This window comes from Asterias rubens, chromosome 11 (assembly GCF_902459465.1).
Source record: "Asterias rubens chromosome 11, eAstRub1.3, whole genome shotgun sequence".
Taxonomy (NCBI): Eukaryota; Metazoa; Echinodermata; class Asteroidea; order Forcipulatida; family Asteriidae; genus Asterias; species Asterias rubens.
The window spans coordinates 2,580,046-2,595,915 of NC_047072.1; the positions used below are offsets into that span (position 1 = coordinate 2,580,046).

Below are 15,870 nucleotides of genomic sequence, written 5' to 3' on the forward strand. Positions count from 1 at the left end.
TAGAATTGCATAAAAACTATTTGCATCGGCCGGGAATCGAACCCGGGCCTCCCGCGTGGCAGGCGAGAATTCTACCACTGAACCACCGATGCTTCTTGAAACGTTTATATTTTACTGTGATGTTCTGATGTGTTTTGATCAATGTTGGATTGCATAAAAACTATTTGCATCGGCCGGGAATCAAACCCGGCCCTCCCGCGTGGCAGGCAAGAATTCTACCACTGAACCACCGATGCTCCTTGAAACGTTTAGATTTTATTGTGATTTTCTGATGTGTTTTGATCAATTTTGGATTGCATAAAAACTATTTGCATCGGCCGGGAATCGAACCGGGGCCTCCCGCGTGGCAGGCGATAATTCTACCACTGAACCACCGATGCTCCTTGAAATGTTTAGATTTTGTTGTGATTTTCGTATGTGTTTTGATCAATTTTGGATTGCATAAAAACTATTTGCATCGGCCGGGAATCGAACCCGGGCCTCCCGCGTGGCAGGCGAGAATTCTACCACTGAACCACCGATGCTCCTTGAAACGTTAAGATTTTGTTGTGATTTTTGCATTTGTTTTGATCAATTTAGAATTGCATAAAAACTATTTGCATCGGCCGGGAATCGAACCCGGGCCTCCCGCGTGGCAGGCGAGAATCTAACCACTGAACCACCGATGCTCCTTGAAATGTTTAGATTTTGTTGTGATTTTCGTATGTGTTTTGATCAATGTTGGATTGCATAAAAACTATTTGCATCGGCCGGGAATCGAACCCGGGCCTCCCGCGTGGCAGGCGAGAATTCTACCACTGAACCACCGATGCTTCTTGAAACGTTTAGATTTTGTTGTGATTTTCTAATGTATTTTGATCAATGTTGGAATGCATAACAACTTTTTGCATCGGCCGGGAATCGAACCCGGGCCTCCCGCGTGGCAGGCGAGAATTCTACCACTGAACCACCGATGCTTCTTGAAACGTTTTTATTTTACTGTGATGTTCTGATGTGTTTTGATCAATGTTGGATTGCATAAAAACTATTTGCATCGGCCGGGAATCAAACCCGGCCCTCCCGCGTGGCAGGCAAGAATTCTACCACTGAACAACCGATGCTCCTTGAAACGTTTAGATTTTATTGTGATTTTCTGATGTGTTTTGATCAATTTTGGATTGCATAAAAACAATTTGCATCTGTCGGGAATCGAACCCGGGCCTCCCGCGTGGCAGGCGAGAATCTAACCACTGAACCACCGATGCTCCTTGAAATGTTTAGATTTTGTTGTGATTTTCGTATGTGTTTTGATCAATGTTGGATCCACTGAACCACCGATGCTCCTTGAAATGTTTAGATTTTGTTGTGATTTTCGTATGTGTTTTGATCAATGTTGGATTGCATAAAAACTATTTGCATCGGCCGGGAATCGAACCCGGGCCTCCCGCGTGGCAGGCGAGAATTCTACCACTGAACCACCGATGCTTCTTGAAACGTTTAGATTTTGTTGTGATTTTCTAATGTGTTTTGATCAATGTTGGATTGCATAACAACTTTTTGCATCGGCCGGGAATCGAACCCGGGCCTCCCGCGTGGCAGGCGAGAATTCTACCACTGAACCACCGATGCTTCTTGAAACGTTTATATTTTACTGTGATGTTCTAATGTGTTTTGATCAATGTTGGATTGCATAAAAACTATTTGCATCGGCCGGGAATCGAACCCGGGCCTCCCGCGTGGCAGGCGAGAATTCTACCACTGAACCACCGATGCTTCTTGAAACGTTTATATTTTACTGTGATGTTCTGATGTGTTTTGATCAAGTTTGGATTGCATAAAAACTATTTGCATCGGCCGGGAATCGAACCCGGGCCTCCCGCGTGGCAGGCAAGAATTCTACCACTGAACCAACGATGCTCCTTGAAACGTTAAGATTTTGTTGTGATTTTCGCATTTGTTTTGATCAATTTTGGATTGCATAAAAACTATTTGCATCGGCCGGGAATCGAACCGGGGCCTCCCGCGTGGCAGGCGAGAATTCTACCACTGAACCACCGATGCTCCTTGAAACGTTTATATTTTACTGTGATGTTCTGATGTGTTTTGATCAATGTTGGATTGCATAAAAACTATTTGCATCGGCCGGGAATCGAACCCGGGCCTCCCGCGTGGCAGGCGAGAATTCTACCACTGAACCACCGATGCTCCTTGAAACGTTTATATTTTACTGTGATGTTCTGATGTGTTTTGATCAATGTTGGATTGCATAAAAACTATTTGCATCGGCCGGGAATCGAACCCGGGCCTCCCGCGTGGCAGGCGAGAATTCTACCACTGAACCACCGATGCTCCTTGAAACGTTTAGATTTTGTTGTGATTTTCGTATGTGTTTTGATCAATTTTGGATTGCATAAAAACTATTTGCATCGGCCGGGAATCGAACCCGGGCCTCCCGCGTGGCAGGCGAGAATTCTACCGCTGAACCACCGATGCTTCTTGAAACGTTTATATTTTACTGTGATGTTCTGATGTGTTATGATCAATGTTGGATTGAATAAAAACTATTTGCATCGGCCGGGAATCGAACCCGGGCCTCCCGCGTGGCAGTCAAGAATTCTACCACTGAACCAACGATGCTCCTTGAAACGTTAAGATTTTGTTGTGATTTTCGCATGTGTTTTGATCAATTTTGGATTGCATAAAAACTATTTGCATCGGCCGGGAATCGAACCGGGGCCTCCCGCGTGGCAGGCGAGAATTCTACCACTGAACCACCGATGCTCCTTGAAACGTTTATATTTTACTGTGATGTTCTGATGTGTTTTGATCAATGTTGGATTGCATAAAAACTATTTGCATCGGCCGGGAATCGAACCCGGGCCTCCCGCGTGGCAGTCAAGAATTCTACCACTGAACCAACGATGCTCCTTGAAACGTTAAGATTTTGTTGTGATTTTCGCATTTGTTTTGATCAATTTAGAATTGCATAAACACTATTTGCATCGGCCGGGAATCGAACCCGGGCCTCCCGCGTGGCAGGCGAGAATTCTACCACTGAACCACCGATGCTCCTTGAAACGTTTAGATTTTGTTGTGATTTTCGTATGTGTTTTGATCAATTTTGGATTGCATAAAAACTATTTGCATCGGCCGGGAATCGAACCCGGGCCTCCCGCGTGGCAGGCGAGAATTCTACCGCTGAACCACCGATGCTTCTTGAAACGTTTATATTTTACTGTGATGTTCTGATGTGTTATGATCAATGTTGGATTGAATAAAAACTATTTGCATCGGCCGGGAATCGAACCCGGGCCTCCCGCGTGGCAGGCGAGAATTCTACCACTGAACCACCGATGCTCCTTGAAATGTTTAGATTTTGTTGTGATTTTCGTATGTGTTTTGATCAATTTTGGATTGCATAAAAACTATTTGCATCGGCCGGGAATCGAACCCGGGCCTCCCGCGTGGCAGGCGAGAATTCTACCACTGAACCACCGATGCTCCTTGAAACGTTTAGATTTTGTTGTGATTTTCTTATGTGTTTTGATCAATGTTGGATTGCATAACAACTTTTTGCATCGGCCGGGAATCGAACCCGGGACTCCCGCGTGGCCGGCGAGAATTCTACCACTGAACCACCGATGCTTCTTGAAACGTTTTTATTTTACTGTGATGTTCTGATGTGTTTTGATCTATGTTGAATTGCATAAAAACTTTTTGCATCGGCCGGGAATCGAACCCGGGCCTCCCGCGTGGCAGGCGAGAATTCTACCACTGAACCACCGATGCTTCTTGAAACGTTTATATTTTACTGTGATGTTCTGATGTATTTTTATCAATGTTGGATTGCATAAAAACTATTTGCATTGGCCGGAAATCGAACCCGGCCCTCCCGCGTGGCAGGCGATAATTTTACCACTGAACCACCGATACTCCTTGAAACCTTTAGATTTTGTTGTGATTTTCTCATGTGTTTTGATCAAGTTTGGATTGCATAAAAACTATTTGCATCGGCCGGGAATCGAACCCGGGCCTCCCGCGTGGCAGGCAAGAATTCTACCACTGAACCAACGATGCTCCTTGAAACGTTAAGATTTTGTTGTGATTTTCGCATTTGTTTTGATCAATTTAGAATTGCATAAAAACTATTTGCATCGGCCGGGAATCGAACCCGGGCCTCCCGCGTGGCAGGCGAGAATTCTACCACTGAACCACCGATGCTCCTTGAAACGTTTAGATTTTGTTGTGATTTTCGTATGTGTTTTGATCAATTTTGGATTGCATAAAAACTATTTGCATCGGCCGGGAATCGAACCCGGGCCTCCCGCGTGGCAGGCGAGAATTCTACCACTGAACCACCGATGCTCCTTGAAACGTTTATATTCTACTGTGATGTTCTGATGTGTTTTGATCAATGTTGGATTGAATAAAAACTATTTGCATCGGCCGGGAATCGAACCGGGGCCTCCCGCGTGGCAGGCGAGAATTCTACCACTGAACCACCGATGCTCCTTGAAATGTTTAGATTTTGTTGTGATTTTCGTATGTGTTTTGATCAATTTTGGATTGCATAAAAACTATTTGCATCGGCCGGGAATCGAACCCGGGCCTCCCGCGTGGCAGGCGAGAATTCTACCACTGAACCACCGATGCTCCTTGAAACGTTTAGATTTTGTTGTGATTTTCTTATGTGTTTTGATCAATGTTGGATTGCATAACAACTTTTTGCATCGGCCGGGAATCGAACCCGGGCCTCCCGCGTGGCAGGCGAGAATTCTACCACTGAACCACCGATGCTTCTTGAAACGTTTTTATTTTACTGTGATGTTCTGATGTGTTTTGATCTATGTTGAATTGCATAAAAACTTTTTGCATCGGCCGGGAATCGAACCCGGGCCTCCCGCGTGGCAGGCGAGAATTCTACCACTGAACCACCAATGCTTCTTGAAACGTTTATATTTTACTGTGATGTTCTGATGTATTTTTATCAATGTTGGATTGCATAAAAACTATTTGCATTGGCCGGGAATCGAACCCGGCCCTCCCGCGTGGCAGCCGATAATTTTACCACTGAACCACCGATACTCCTTGAAACCTTTAGATTTTGTTGTGATTTTCTGATGTGTTTTGATCAAGTTTGGATTGCATAAAAACTATTTGCATCGGCCGGGAATCGAACCCGGGCCTCCCGCGTGGCAGGCAAGAATTCTACCACTGAACCAACGATGCTCCTTGAAACGTTAAGATTTTGTTGTGATTTTCGCATTTGTTTTGATCAATTTAGAATTGCATAAAAACTATTTGCATCGGCCGGGAATCGAACCCGGGCCTCCCGCGTGGCAGGCGAGAATTCTACCACTGAACCACCGATGCTCCTTGAAACGTTTAGATTTTGTTGTGATTTTCGTATGTGTTTTGATCAATTTTGGATTGCATAAAAACTATTTGCATCGGCCGGGAATCGAACCCGGGCCTCCCGCGTGGCAGGCGAGAATTCTACCACTGAACCACCGATGCTCCTTGAAACGTTTATATTCTACTGTGATGTTCTGATGTGTTTTGATCAATGTTGGATTGTATAAAAACTAGATGCATCTGTCGGGAATCGAACCCGGGCCTCCCGCGTGGCAGGCAAGAATTCTACCACTGAACCAACGATGCTCCTTGAAACGTTAAGATTTTGTTGTGATTTTCGCATTTGTTTTGATCAATTTAGAATTGCATAAAAACTATTTGCATCGGCCGGGAATCGAACCCGGGCCTCCCGCGTGGCAGGCGAGAATTCTACCACTGAACCACCGATGCTTCTTGAAACGTTTATATTTTACTGTGATTTTCTAATGTGTTTTGATCAATGCTGGATTGCATAAAAACTATTTGCATCGGCCGGGAATCGAACCGGGGCCTCCCGCGTGGCAGGCGATAATTCTACCACTGAACCACCGATGCTCCTTGAAATGTTTAGATTTCATTGTGATTTTCGTATGTGTTTTGATCAATGTTGGATTGCATAAAAACTATTTGCATCGGCCGGGAATTGAACCGGGGCCTCCCGCGTGGCAGGCGATAATTCTACCACTGAACCACCGATGCTCCTTGAAATGTTTAGATTTTGTTGTGATTTTCGTATGTGTTTTGATCAATGTTGGATTGCATAAAAACTATTTGCATCGGCCGGGAATCGAACCCGGGCCTCCCGCGTGGCAGGCGAGAATTCTACCACTGAACCACCGATGCTCCTTGAAACCTTTAGATTTTGTTGTGATTTTCTAATGTGTTTTGATCAATGTTGGATTGCATAACAACTTTTTGCATCGGCCGGCAATCGAACCCGGGCCTCCCGCGTGGCAGGCGAGAATTCTACCACTGAACCACCGATGCTTCTTGAAACGTTTTTATTTTACTGTGATGTTCTGATGTGTTTTGATCAATGTTGGATTGCATAAAAACTTTTTGCATCGGCCGGGAATCGAACCCGGGCCTCCCGCGTGGCAGGCGAGAATTCTACCACTGAACCACCGATGCTTCTTGAAACGTTTATATTTTACTGTGATGTTCTGATGTGTTTTGATCACTTTTGGGTTGCATAAAAACTATTTGCATCGGCCGGGAATCGAACCCGGCCCTCCCGCGTGGCAGGCGATAATTTACCACTGAACCACCGATACTCCTTGAAACCTTTAGATGTTGTTGTGAATTTCTGATGTGTTTTGATCACTTTTGGGTTGCATAAAACTATTTGCATCGGCCGGGAATCGAACCCGGGCCTCCCGCGTGGGCAGGCGATAATTCTACCACTGAACCACCGATGTTCCTTGAAATGCTTAGATTTTGTTGTGATGTTCGTATGTGTTTTGATCAATGTTGGATTGCACAAAAACTATTTGCATCGGCCGGGAATCGAACCCGGGCCTCCCGCGTGGCAGTCGAGAATTCTACCACTGAACCACCGATGCTCCTTGAAACGTTTATATTTTACTGTGATGTTCTGATGTGTTTTGATCAATGTTGGATTGTATAAAAACTAGTTGCATCTGTCGGGAATCGAACCCGGGCCTCCCGCGTGGGCAGGCGAGAATTCTACCACTGAACCACCGATGCTCCTTGAAATGTTTAGATTTTGTTGTGATTTTCTAATGTGTTTTGATCAATGTTGGATTGTATAAAAACTAGTTGCATCTGTCGGGAATCGAACCCGGGCCTCTCGCGTGGCAGGCAAGAATTCTACCACTGAACCAACGATGCTCCTTGAAACGTTAAGATTTTGTCGTGATTTTCGCATTTGTTTTGATCAATTTAGAATTTCATAAAAACTATTTGCATCGGCCGGGAATCGAACCCGGCCTCCCGCGTGGCAGGCGAGAATTCTACCACTGAACCACCGATGCTCCTTGAAACGTTTAGATTTGGTTGTGATTTTCGTATGTGTTTTGATCAATGTTGGATTGCATAAAAACTATTTGCATCGGCCGGGAATCGAACCCTGTTCTGATGTGTTTTGATCAATGTTGGATTGTATAAAAACTAGTTGCATCTGTCGGGAATCGAACCCGGGCCTCCCGCGTGGCAGGCAAGAATTCTACCACTGAACCAACGATGCTCCTTGAAACGTTAAGATTTTGTTGTGATTTTCGCATTTGTTTTGATCAATTTAGAATTGCATAAAAACTATTTGCATCGGCCGGGAATCGAACCCGGGGCTCCCGCGTGGCAGGCGAGAATTCTACCACTGAACCACCGATGCTCCTTGAAACGTTTAGATTTTGTTGTGATTTTCTAATGTGTTTTGATCAATGTTGGATTGCATAAAAACTGTTTGCATCGGCCGGGAATCGAACCCGGGCCTCCCGCGTGGCAGGCGAGAATTCTACCACTGAACCACCGATGCTTCTTGAAACGTTTATATTTTACTGTGATGTTCTGATGTGTTTTGATCAATGTTGGATTGAATAAAAATATTTGCATCGGCCGGGAATCGAACCCGGCCCTCCCGCGTGGCAGGCAAGAATTCTACCACTGAACCACCGATGCTCCTTGAAATGTTTAGATTTAATTGTGATTTTCTGATGTGTTTTGATCAATTTTGGATTGCATAAAAACTACTTGCATCGGCCGGGAATTGAACCGGGGCCTCCCGCGTGGCAGGCGAGAATTCTACCACTGAACCACCGATGCTCCTTGAAACGTTTAGATTTTGTTGTGATTTTCGTGTGTGTTTTGATCAATTTAGAATTGCATACAAACTATTTGCATCGGCCGGGAATCGAACCCGGGCCTCTCGCGTGGCAGGCGAGAATTCTACCACTGAACCACCGATGCTCCTTGAAACGTTTAGATTGTTTTGGTGATTTTTTGATGTGTTTTGATCAATTTAGAATTGCATAAAAACTATTTGCATCGGCCGGGAATCGAACCCGGGCCTTCCGCGTGGCAAATGATAATTCTACCACTAAATCACGGTACTCCTTGACACGTATAGATTTTGTTGTGAATTTCGTATGTGACTTCATCAATTTAGAACTGCATAAAAACTATTTGCATCGGCCGGGAATCGAACCCGGGCCTCCCGCGTGGCAGGCGAGAATTCTACCACTGAACCACCGATGCTCCTTGAAACCTTTAGATTTTGTTGTGATTTTCTGATGTGTTTTGATCAATTTTGGGTTGCATAAAAACTATTTGCATCGGCCGGGATGCGAACCCGGCCCTCCCGCGTGGCAGGCGAGAATTCTACCACTTAACCACGGATCCTTGAAACGTTTAGATTGTGTTGTGATTTTCGTATGTGTTTTGATCGTATAGATTTGGTTGTGATTTTAGTATGTGTTTTTGTCACTTTAGAATTGCATAAAGGCTATTTGCATCGGCCGGGAATCGAACCCGGGCCTCCAGCGATGCTCCTTGAAAAGTTTAGATTTTGTTTTGATTTTCGTATGTGTTTTGATCAATTTAGGATTGCATAAAAACTAGTTGCATCGGCCGGGAATCGAACCCGGGCCTCCTGCGTGGCAGGCGAGAATTCTACCACTGAACCACCGATGCTCCTTGAAACGTTTAGATTTTGTTGTGATTTTCTGATGTGTTTTGATCAATTTAGGATTGCATAAAAACTAGTTGCATCGGCCGGGATTCGAACCCGGGCATCCCGCGTGGCGTGCGAGAGTTTTACCACTGAATCACCAATGCTCTTTGGGTGGGGGGGGGGGTTCAATGTTAGATTTGTGTTATCTGGGTGCGTTCGATTCACTTCCCTGGGTCCACCCCGCGGTGACGTCTTGCAAATGGGGCCGCACCCCACTCCACAAGCCGAGCACTGGGGGCTGAATCTGGTAAGCCCCTGGCATGACGTAAAAGCTACTCGAACGTATCGGGAACGTACCGGGGGCAGCCCGGGGTCGAACCATGGAAGCTAAAAGAACGAATCCTTTTCGTCTGTGATCTTACCAGGTAAAAGTCTGCTGCCACCAAGCGTCGCGAAAGTCTCCTACTTGCGGTGTTACGCCCCACAGAGTAACAAAATAATACCCTGACACTGCCCTGTCTGACCAGTGGAACAAAATAGGAGACCTCCAGCTGGACGGCCGATTATCGAGCAGGATTAGATCTCTTAATTGTACAGAAGGTGTGGTACCGCCAGACTGCACCATTGCCTTTGTGTAAAGTTGAATCATTGGAGACAAGAAATGTGGATATTTTATACACAATTTTATTTACCGTTTGTGGTTTTTCATGGAAACATCATGGTATATTAATTACATTTGTTGTGACTTTCCGGTCACTACCGGTGGTTCAAAGTTGGGGTGTCTAGCACACGAGGGTGGTTGGTATTCAATTGTGTTTTTCGATTTGGTGGGCATAAGTGTACACAATTTTTATCAGGTCTCAAACAAGTTTTTTTTTTCTGTATTTTATCCATACGACATACCACGGGTTCGACTTGTGAAGTCTCTTCGTTCGACCTCCTTCTCTTTCTTCCTACACGGTTGTACCTTCTGTTTACTCTTTGTTTTAGAGGTCACTTACTTAACAATGACCTGGTACCATTTTCGTTTTATTAGATTGTTATTTCGGGACATATTGTCTGGATCATTGTGTTATACAACATCTTTCTAACTAATGCATTTTATAACAAACGGTTTCAACGCTTTTCATAGGCCAACTCGACCGATCCAAGTCAATGTGTCCCTTTACTATGGGTCAACTATGCTCGACAGGTGTTTCAATGAACCGATTTTTCATTGTTTTGTTTTAATCATGGAGGGTTTTCATTGTACGTCGGCACGCCTTTTTGTGAAGTCCAATTTTTACCCAATAAAATGGCCGACCATGTTAGTTCTCAAAGTAAAAGGAAAACCTCGCAGTTCCGAGGCATGTTCGTGTGGATCTTTCCAACTATTATTTCAAATTCATAACGGTTTTAAACGCTTTCCATGAACCAACTCGACCGATCCCAGGCAAAGTTCCCCCCTTAAAAAAAAAGGAGTTATTAGTGAGACCTTTGGCAGTTTCCCTCCTTTTTATGGTAGTCTTTTCGACCCCCAACTTGATAAAAGCCTATGCTTTTAAGTAAACGCCCACAGACGACAATGTATAATGACTCGATAATGTATAATGACTGTGCGCTCTGGTTCTGTATATACCCTCTACCATGAAAAACTGACGTTTCGATCACGACGTCTTCATTTACCTCCTCTATTTGCTTTATGTTTGAGGGTTGTCTAAGTGTCCACAGTTTACGTCTATTATGAAGAAACAAATAGTTCAAAGCATGCGCATTTTTGTTTTACCGATTTGCATGCACGACGCCTCTAAGCAAAAACAACAAACAAACAAACAAACAAACACGGTTTACCCTTAGCAAATAATAGTCATCACGGCCATTTGAAACGAGCAAACCTCTCAACTGTAGAAACTGGGTAGCAATTACAACTTCCCGCTAAAACGTGTTTTGGAGGTTCGTATGTTCGTCTGCGGTGATAGCTTGGTAGACCAGGCATGAAACAGCACGATTAGTAATATCCGCGGTGTTTCGCGGTGGCTTATTAACCTCAATGCTTCCCGTGTGCTCCTCGGTGAAACACACTTAACACGGCCATGTCGTTAACCAACTGCTTAACATGTCCCACATAAAAACAAACAGTGTCTTACAACCAGCTCAAAAACAACTCTTGATTTTGTATTCTTGATTCGCAGCTGAAGCCGATGAATGTGTACGCCCACTCATGTCTTGAAATAAGACTACGTCATTAGTAATGCTGTTTTTGTATAGACCATGTAGCCTGTGTCGTCACATGTTTACAAAAGAGCCACAGAGCATGGACTCCCTGCGCAGGCACGATTTGTATACAGCTCAATGGAACAAACATAACATCTTATATTTTATGGCGATTGCACTGTCTAATTAATATCAATTTTTCTGTTATGAAAAGGAGCACATCTCAACATTTGTCCAGCTTTTACTTACACAACTCTTGGTTTATGCGGAAATTATGACACAAAATGTCAACTTTAAAATTAAGACCAGTGTAGTATTTTGCCTGCCAGAATACTCAAAGAATGTATAAGGTAACACTTATTATGAACAAAGTTCACATGGTTCTCAGTCCAAAAGTAGTGGCTAAGGCAACGTCACGCTAATGTCTAAATGAATGCCGAGTATAGTCTTAAATCCCCCCCCAAAAAAAAAAAAAAATAAAAAAATATATATAAATAAAAAATAAAATAAATAAATAAATAAATCCCTAAATAATAATAATAATAATAATAATAATAATTGGAAAGTAGCCCATTCTGCTATACACAGCCAGGCTCATATTGGACGATACGCATGCATACATTAAAGTGACAGGTTGCCTTGGATCGGTCGAGTTGATCTATGAAAAGCGATTTAAAACCATTTATTATTAACAAATGGATATGGTTGGAAAGAAGCTTTTGAGACACTGGACACTATTGGCAACTGTCAAAGACCAGTCTTCTCACTTGGTGTATCTCAATAGGCATAAAATAACAAACCTGTGAAAATTTGAGTTCAATATTGGTCGTCGTAGTTGCGAGATTAATAATGATAGAAAAAACACCGTTGTCGCACGAAGTTTGTGCTTTCAGATGTTCGATTTCGAGACCTCTAAATCTAATTATGGGGTCTCGTAATCTACATGTATTTCGTAGAAATTTACTTCTTTCTCGAAAACTACGTTACTTCATAGGGAGCATTAATATACACAATGTGCTATACTATCAACATCGCCCCATTACTTGTTACCAAAGGTTGTATGCTAATACATATTTGTTAACAATAGTGTACACTGCCTATAACAGCCCGTGTGACTGTTTTGATGTCTAGCTAAGCGTCTGGGTGTGTTCAGGTATTGTGTGTTTACACCAACACTTGGTAAACTTCTATAAATAGGCCTAATCGGTATTAACTTGTGCTAATTAAGTATCCTCATTCGGATTTCCAATGGTTTTCCCCTACTCTAGCAAGAGAACACCGTCTTTCCGTTTCTCACACACACCTGTTTTAAAATTGAAGAGCCTGATCCTTAAAACTCGGCAAAACGGTGGCCCCTTTCCCCCTCCCTGCCTCTCATGCAATAAGTTTTTTCCCCTTCCCGCTAACTATTATTAGAGAAGCATTGACGTAGATATTTGTCACTTGTTTAAAGCATGATCATACCCATGAAGGATGTACGAATTAACTTCACTCAGGTTCCCTCGTAAGCACTGCAATATATCACCCTATCCCTTAGGGTGGAAGGACAACATCTTAACGTGAGTCACCCCTGATCTAGGGCTGAGTGCGGAGCTTGCAAGGTTTATTTCAACTAATGCGTGTATACATGTTAATGACTACGCAATATACAACATCTAACATGATGTAGGCGCCATATTTTTGTTACACGCCAAGAAAACGTAACCGATCCCGGTTTGCCATTCTTTGATTGTGCTATTGGAGTTCAAAACAAGACAGCAATTGGGCACTACAAACGAAACAAACACATGATGGATTGGTGGATTGTTTTGATCATCGCTGTGTTGTGTAGTCTACCGGTAGACGCAGCTGTATTTCAGGAGGTGCCGCCCGATGCGACAGTGACTGCAGGAGAGCCGCACACATTACGATGTGCAGTCACAGGTAACTTTCAACGCATTTTCTGGGCTTGGACAAATCCACAAAACTCTCTCAAGTTCATCAGCAGAGACAGAACACTGTACCCTACACTGACCGTCGATAAACGCAGCAGGTATAGCATCAATGGGAATGTAATGGAAGGGGAATACAATCTGCATATCTCGTCTACAACGGCGGCAGACGCGGGAGAGTACCACTGCACCGCCTTAGAAGCCGGCGGTGTAACGAAGCAATACTCGGCGAGGCTAGTCGTACGGGATTCCATTCCACCCAGTGAGGGGTACCCAAAGTGTTCCATCACACCTGCCGAACCAAAACATGGGCAGTATGCAACATTTTCTTGCGTTTCTGCTGGAGGAACCCCACCGGCCATGCTGACGTGGTACCGCGGCGACACGCCAGTCGGGCCGACCCTACGAAACTCTAGCAACCTGCAGACGGGAGCCTACTTGAGGCGACTTCTGACGGGTTGGGACAATAACGTAACTTTCACCTGCTCGTCTACATCACCTAATACGGGTAACTCCAGAAGCTGCTCCATTGTCCCGTTCGATGTTCCCACTCACGTCACCATTTTGTCTCCTCAGATGGTTACAGTTGGCAACACGGCAGAGTTCTTCTGTCTCGCCACTAGCCTCCCATTTTCTCTGCGATACCGATGGCTGGTCGGGCGAGGGAAGGACATAACAAGAGTGACCAAGACCAAGGGACGATTTGTTGTTGCAAAAGAAGGCGCATCTCTATTGATTACGGACATAACCGAGATGGATGACAATATGCCGGTACGATGTGTGGCACGAAATCCCCTGGAAATGAGGGGGATAGGTGAGGCTACGTTACGGGTGACGGCTGAGCGGTTGGCAACAACTGCTGACGAGACAACCCTACCAGCCAATCAGCCCCTACCACCAGCAACGCCAATTCCCAACCCCAGCAATACGCTCCCACCTATACCTGACTCTATTGAGCCAGACGTGCCTAATCCACGTGTACGAGTCCCCAATAATCCACCTGAGCCCAACCTACCAATACTTATTCCGGGTGATGCCACTCCGCCGGATCAGATTACTCCCAAGCTGAATCCTACTAATCCTACCGTTCCTGAGCTGAATCCGCCTGATCAAGCTACACCGAGTCAGACCACTAGAGGTCTTGTTCCCACGGACCATGTGACGGACCACGTGACTGTACCTACAATTCAAACGACCCCCGGTTGGATTCAAACGCAAAATCCTGAATCAGATATCATACATACACAAACTTTTCCGCAAGGTGATGTTAATCCTGTAATACCACCATCAAAGCCCAGAAGTTCCAAAGAATTAACCCCGGAACCCGAAACTTTAAGTACTCCAAAACCAGAGATAACCACTGACCCACTCTCGTCTGATTCAGTCCTGCAACCCGGGCCCAAAAGCCCTGGAGGATTCACTGCCGGTGCGGCTATTGGCTTTACCATCCTCATCATCGTCGTCTTAGTGCTGATCGCAGTTTTGATCAAAGTCAAAGTCATTGAGAAGGCAGACAAACCGGCAGCAAAAAAGAAGAACCTCCGATTTAGCGGCAGAGGGCGTATTGATAAACTTGACATAGTCGTTGTTCCAAATAATGTGAAGCTGCAGGATCGTGCCGAGTCTAGTCGGGACAACCCTAATCTCAACCATGTAGTGAAACAAAAAGCTAGCAGCGTTAAATCCTTAAAGCCAACTAGACGACAGTCATTCGTCCACCCCGACTTTCTGGAACAGCTGGCATCCACCATTCGTTCCAAGAGTCACTGCTCCTCTATGTTCAAAAAGAGTTCATTTAACTGGAGGAAGAGGAAAGCGTCCATGCCGAACGTCACTGAGCATCTGCCAACCGAGAAAACCGACAATGTTCACCCGATGGAAGTCACCACCACCGCCAAGAGGTATTCGGCGTTTTTCAACGCACTGCCTCCTTCAACCTATGACCATGATGATTACCCGACGCCAAGCCCAAGGAAAATTCGCACGACGGAGTCGGTCTACGAGAACACCGAAATCGGGGTGAGACTTCAGGAAGAGGCGGCAGCTGCAGACGATATGAACAGGGAGTCAATCTACGAGAACACAGTATACATGAGGAGGGAGTCCAGGCCCTCTATTGACAAGGATAAACGAAAGAGCGAGGTAAGCAGTCTGCTGAACCTTGTCTATGCCGATTTAGACTGGTCGGGCTTCCCTTCCAAGAAGGATGACGTAAACGATGACGACGATAAAACTGAGTATGCTCAAATCAGACGATCAAAAGTAATGTTGTAGAGCAACTATATCAACTCTATTATTTGGTTTAAGGATGTGAAGAGAGCCGGGAAAGGCTTGAGATTCCGCCCCGGAAGTTATGTTCCCCACGGTAAAAAATGTGCAGAATGTCTATGTGATGGCGCCCTCTTTTGAATCAACTTCCCTTAGCCCGATTAAGGGTGGGTGGTGGGGGGGGGGGGGGGGGCGGTGGACACACATCACACACATGCTTAGGACAAAATCCCTCTGAAACTGGAATGTTTATTTGTACAATTATTTTAATACAATTATAGTGATCAAGAAGTGGTATTAATTTATCCGGTAAACATGCGAAGTTGAATGCCTCGTCATGCAAATATTGAAACATAGAAAAAACGTTATAAAAAAAAATATACATAATATAAAGCTGCTAAACGCGGATAATGGTTGGGGCCTACTAAAATGTTTATCTAAAAGCAAGGTTCACCATATTGTTTAAAATTGTATGTA

At 44.6% G+C, this 15,870-nt stretch overlaps 1 protein-coding gene and 54 non-coding genes across 55 annotated transcripts; 1 reads left to right on the forward strand and 54 right to left on the reverse strand.

Annotated features, from left to right (window-relative positions):
• Positions 1–21: 21 nt before the first annotated feature.
• Positions 22–92, reverse strand: Trnag-gcc. The gene has a single exon. It is a non-coding gene; the product is annotated as a tRNA-Gly (tRNA).
• A 73-nt stretch (positions 93–165) lies between these two features.
• Trnag-gcc lies at positions 166–236 on the reverse strand. The gene has a single exon. It is a non-coding gene; the product is annotated as a tRNA-Gly (tRNA).
• A 73-nt stretch (positions 237–309) lies between these two features.
• Positions 310–380, reverse strand: Trnag-gcc. Its single transcript has one exon. It is a non-coding gene; the product is annotated as a tRNA-Gly (tRNA).
• Positions 381–453: 73 nt separating this feature from the next.
• On the reverse strand, positions 454–524 carry Trnag-gcc. Its single transcript has one exon. It is a non-coding gene; the product is annotated as a tRNA-Gly (tRNA).
• A 73-nt stretch (positions 525–597) lies between these two features.
• Positions 598–668, reverse strand: Trnag-gcc. Its single transcript has one exon. It is a non-coding gene; the product is annotated as a tRNA-Gly (tRNA).
• A 73-nt stretch (positions 669–741) lies between these two features.
• Positions 742–812, reverse strand: Trnag-gcc. The gene has a single exon. It is a non-coding gene; the product is annotated as a tRNA-Gly (tRNA).
• A 73-nt stretch (positions 813–885) lies between these two features.
• Positions 886–956, reverse strand: Trnag-gcc. Its single transcript has one exon. It is a non-coding gene; the product is annotated as a tRNA-Gly (tRNA).
• Positions 957–1,029: 73 nt separating this feature from the next.
• On the reverse strand, positions 1,030–1,100 carry Trnag-gcc. Its single transcript has one exon. It is a non-coding gene; the product is annotated as a tRNA-Gly (tRNA).
• Positions 1,101–1,173: 73 nt separating this feature from the next.
• On the reverse strand, positions 1,174–1,244 carry Trnag-gcc. The gene has a single exon. It is a non-coding gene; the product is annotated as a tRNA-Gly (tRNA).
• Positions 1,245–1,393: 149 nt separating this feature from the next.
• Trnag-gcc lies at positions 1,394–1,464 on the reverse strand. Its single transcript has one exon. It is a non-coding gene; the product is annotated as a tRNA-Gly (tRNA).
• Positions 1,465–1,537: 73 nt separating this feature from the next.
• Positions 1,538–1,608, reverse strand: Trnag-gcc. Its single transcript has one exon. It is a non-coding gene; the product is annotated as a tRNA-Gly (tRNA).
• Positions 1,609–1,681: 73 nt separating this feature from the next.
• Positions 1,682–1,752, reverse strand: Trnag-gcc. Its single transcript has one exon. It is a non-coding gene; the product is annotated as a tRNA-Gly (tRNA).
• A 73-nt stretch (positions 1,753–1,825) lies between these two features.
• Trnag-gcc lies at positions 1,826–1,896 on the reverse strand. The gene has a single exon. It is a non-coding gene; the product is annotated as a tRNA-Gly (tRNA).
• Positions 1,897–1,969: 73 nt separating this feature from the next.
• Positions 1,970–2,040, reverse strand: Trnag-gcc. The gene has a single exon. It is a non-coding gene; the product is annotated as a tRNA-Gly (tRNA).
• A 73-nt stretch (positions 2,041–2,113) lies between these two features.
• Positions 2,114–2,184, reverse strand: Trnag-gcc. The gene has a single exon. It is a non-coding gene; the product is annotated as a tRNA-Gly (tRNA).
• Positions 2,185–2,257: 73 nt separating this feature from the next.
• On the reverse strand, positions 2,258–2,328 carry Trnag-gcc. The gene has a single exon. It is a non-coding gene; the product is annotated as a tRNA-Gly (tRNA).
• Positions 2,329–2,401: 73 nt separating this feature from the next.
• On the reverse strand, positions 2,402–2,472 carry Trnag-gcc. The gene has a single exon. It is a non-coding gene; the product is annotated as a tRNA-Gly (tRNA).
• Positions 2,473–2,545: 73 nt separating this feature from the next.
• On the reverse strand, positions 2,546–2,616 carry Trnag-gcc. The gene has a single exon. It is a non-coding gene; the product is annotated as a tRNA-Gly (tRNA).
• A 73-nt stretch (positions 2,617–2,689) lies between these two features.
• On the reverse strand, positions 2,690–2,760 carry Trnag-gcc. The gene has a single exon. It is a non-coding gene; the product is annotated as a tRNA-Gly (tRNA).
• Positions 2,761–2,833: 73 nt separating this feature from the next.
• Trnag-gcc lies at positions 2,834–2,904 on the reverse strand. Its single transcript has one exon. It is a non-coding gene; the product is annotated as a tRNA-Gly (tRNA).
• Positions 2,905–2,977: 73 nt separating this feature from the next.
• On the reverse strand, positions 2,978–3,048 carry Trnag-gcc. The gene has a single exon. It is a non-coding gene; the product is annotated as a tRNA-Gly (tRNA).
• A 73-nt stretch (positions 3,049–3,121) lies between these two features.
• Positions 3,122–3,192, reverse strand: Trnag-gcc. The gene has a single exon. It is a non-coding gene; the product is annotated as a tRNA-Gly (tRNA).
• A 73-nt stretch (positions 3,193–3,265) lies between these two features.
• Positions 3,266–3,336, reverse strand: Trnag-gcc. Its single transcript has one exon. It is a non-coding gene; the product is annotated as a tRNA-Gly (tRNA).
• Positions 3,337–3,409: 73 nt separating this feature from the next.
• On the reverse strand, positions 3,410–3,480 carry Trnag-gcc. Its single transcript has one exon. It is a non-coding gene; the product is annotated as a tRNA-Gly (tRNA).
• A 73-nt stretch (positions 3,481–3,553) lies between these two features.
• On the reverse strand, positions 3,554–3,624 carry Trnag-gcc. The gene has a single exon. It is a non-coding gene; the product is annotated as a tRNA-Gly (tRNA).
• Positions 3,625–3,697: 73 nt separating this feature from the next.
• Positions 3,698–3,768, reverse strand: Trnag-gcc. The gene has a single exon. It is a non-coding gene; the product is annotated as a tRNA-Gly (tRNA).
• Positions 3,769–3,985: 217 nt separating this feature from the next.
• On the reverse strand, positions 3,986–4,056 carry Trnag-gcc. Its single transcript has one exon. It is a non-coding gene; the product is annotated as a tRNA-Gly (tRNA).
• Positions 4,057–4,129: 73 nt separating this feature from the next.
• On the reverse strand, positions 4,130–4,200 carry Trnag-gcc. Its single transcript has one exon. It is a non-coding gene; the product is annotated as a tRNA-Gly (tRNA).
• A 73-nt stretch (positions 4,201–4,273) lies between these two features.
• Trnag-gcc lies at positions 4,274–4,344 on the reverse strand. The gene has a single exon. It is a non-coding gene; the product is annotated as a tRNA-Gly (tRNA).
• Positions 4,345–4,417: 73 nt separating this feature from the next.
• Positions 4,418–4,488, reverse strand: Trnag-gcc. Its single transcript has one exon. It is a non-coding gene; the product is annotated as a tRNA-Gly (tRNA).
• A 73-nt stretch (positions 4,489–4,561) lies between these two features.
• Positions 4,562–4,632, reverse strand: Trnag-gcc. Its single transcript has one exon. It is a non-coding gene; the product is annotated as a tRNA-Gly (tRNA).
• Positions 4,633–4,705: 73 nt separating this feature from the next.
• Trnag-gcc lies at positions 4,706–4,776 on the reverse strand. The gene has a single exon. It is a non-coding gene; the product is annotated as a tRNA-Gly (tRNA).
• A 73-nt stretch (positions 4,777–4,849) lies between these two features.
• Trnag-gcc lies at positions 4,850–4,920 on the reverse strand. Its single transcript has one exon. It is a non-coding gene; the product is annotated as a tRNA-Gly (tRNA).
• A 217-nt stretch (positions 4,921–5,137) lies between these two features.
• On the reverse strand, positions 5,138–5,208 carry Trnag-gcc. Its single transcript has one exon. It is a non-coding gene; the product is annotated as a tRNA-Gly (tRNA).
• A 73-nt stretch (positions 5,209–5,281) lies between these two features.
• On the reverse strand, positions 5,282–5,352 carry Trnag-gcc. The gene has a single exon. It is a non-coding gene; the product is annotated as a tRNA-Gly (tRNA).
• Positions 5,353–5,425: 73 nt separating this feature from the next.
• Positions 5,426–5,496, reverse strand: Trnag-gcc. The gene has a single exon. It is a non-coding gene; the product is annotated as a tRNA-Gly (tRNA).
• Positions 5,497–5,569: 73 nt separating this feature from the next.
• Positions 5,570–5,640, reverse strand: Trnag-gcc. The gene has a single exon. It is a non-coding gene; the product is annotated as a tRNA-Gly (tRNA).
• Positions 5,641–5,713: 73 nt separating this feature from the next.
• Positions 5,714–5,784, reverse strand: Trnag-gcc. The gene has a single exon. It is a non-coding gene; the product is annotated as a tRNA-Gly (tRNA).
• A 73-nt stretch (positions 5,785–5,857) lies between these two features.
• Positions 5,858–5,928, reverse strand: Trnag-gcc. The gene has a single exon. It is a non-coding gene; the product is annotated as a tRNA-Gly (tRNA).
• A 73-nt stretch (positions 5,929–6,001) lies between these two features.
• Positions 6,002–6,072, reverse strand: Trnag-gcc. Its single transcript has one exon. It is a non-coding gene; the product is annotated as a tRNA-Gly (tRNA).
• Positions 6,073–6,145: 73 nt separating this feature from the next.
• Trnag-gcc lies at positions 6,146–6,216 on the reverse strand. The gene has a single exon. It is a non-coding gene; the product is annotated as a tRNA-Gly (tRNA).
• Positions 6,217–6,289: 73 nt separating this feature from the next.
• Trnag-gcc lies at positions 6,290–6,360 on the reverse strand. Its single transcript has one exon. It is a non-coding gene; the product is annotated as a tRNA-Gly (tRNA).
• Positions 6,361–6,433: 73 nt separating this feature from the next.
• On the reverse strand, positions 6,434–6,504 carry Trnag-gcc. Its single transcript has one exon. It is a non-coding gene; the product is annotated as a tRNA-Gly (tRNA).
• A 360-nt stretch (positions 6,505–6,864) lies between these two features.
• On the reverse strand, positions 6,865–6,935 carry Trnag-gcc. Its single transcript has one exon. It is a non-coding gene; the product is annotated as a tRNA-Gly (tRNA).
• A 218-nt stretch (positions 6,936–7,153) lies between these two features.
• Trnag-gcc lies at positions 7,154–7,224 on the reverse strand. The gene has a single exon. It is a non-coding gene; the product is annotated as a tRNA-Gly (tRNA).
• A 73-nt stretch (positions 7,225–7,297) lies between these two features.
• Positions 7,298–7,367, reverse strand: Trnag-gcc. The gene has a single exon. It is a non-coding gene; the product is annotated as a tRNA-Gly (tRNA).
• Positions 7,368–7,508: 141 nt separating this feature from the next.
• On the reverse strand, positions 7,509–7,579 carry Trnag-gcc. Its single transcript has one exon. It is a non-coding gene; the product is annotated as a tRNA-Gly (tRNA).
• A 73-nt stretch (positions 7,580–7,652) lies between these two features.
• Positions 7,653–7,723, reverse strand: Trnag-gcc. The gene has a single exon. It is a non-coding gene; the product is annotated as a tRNA-Gly (tRNA).
• Positions 7,724–7,796: 73 nt separating this feature from the next.
• Trnag-gcc lies at positions 7,797–7,867 on the reverse strand. The gene has a single exon. It is a non-coding gene; the product is annotated as a tRNA-Gly (tRNA).
• A 72-nt stretch (positions 7,868–7,939) lies between these two features.
• Trnag-gcc lies at positions 7,940–8,010 on the reverse strand. Its single transcript has one exon. It is a non-coding gene; the product is annotated as a tRNA-Gly (tRNA).
• A 73-nt stretch (positions 8,011–8,083) lies between these two features.
• Trnag-gcc lies at positions 8,084–8,154 on the reverse strand. Its single transcript has one exon. It is a non-coding gene; the product is annotated as a tRNA-Gly (tRNA).
• A 73-nt stretch (positions 8,155–8,227) lies between these two features.
• On the reverse strand, positions 8,228–8,298 carry Trnag-gcc. The gene has a single exon. It is a non-coding gene; the product is annotated as a tRNA-Gly (tRNA).
• Positions 8,299–8,515: 217 nt separating this feature from the next.
• Positions 8,516–8,586, reverse strand: Trnag-gcc. Its single transcript has one exon. It is a non-coding gene; the product is annotated as a tRNA-Gly (tRNA).
• Positions 8,587–8,950: 364 nt separating this feature from the next.
• Trnag-gcc lies at positions 8,951–9,021 on the reverse strand. Its single transcript has one exon. It is a non-coding gene; the product is annotated as a tRNA-Gly (tRNA).
• Positions 9,022–12,955: 3,934 nt separating this feature from the next.
• On the forward strand, positions 12,956–15,547 carry LOC117296882. Its single transcript, XM_033779979.1, has one exon. It carries the CDS (start codon positions 12,982–12,984, stop codon positions 15,397–15,399), a length of 2,418 nt encoding a protein of 805 aa, XP_033635870.1. The 5' UTR covers positions 12,956–12,981; the 3' UTR covers positions 15,400–15,547.
• Positions 15,548–15,870: the final 323 nt, after the last annotated feature.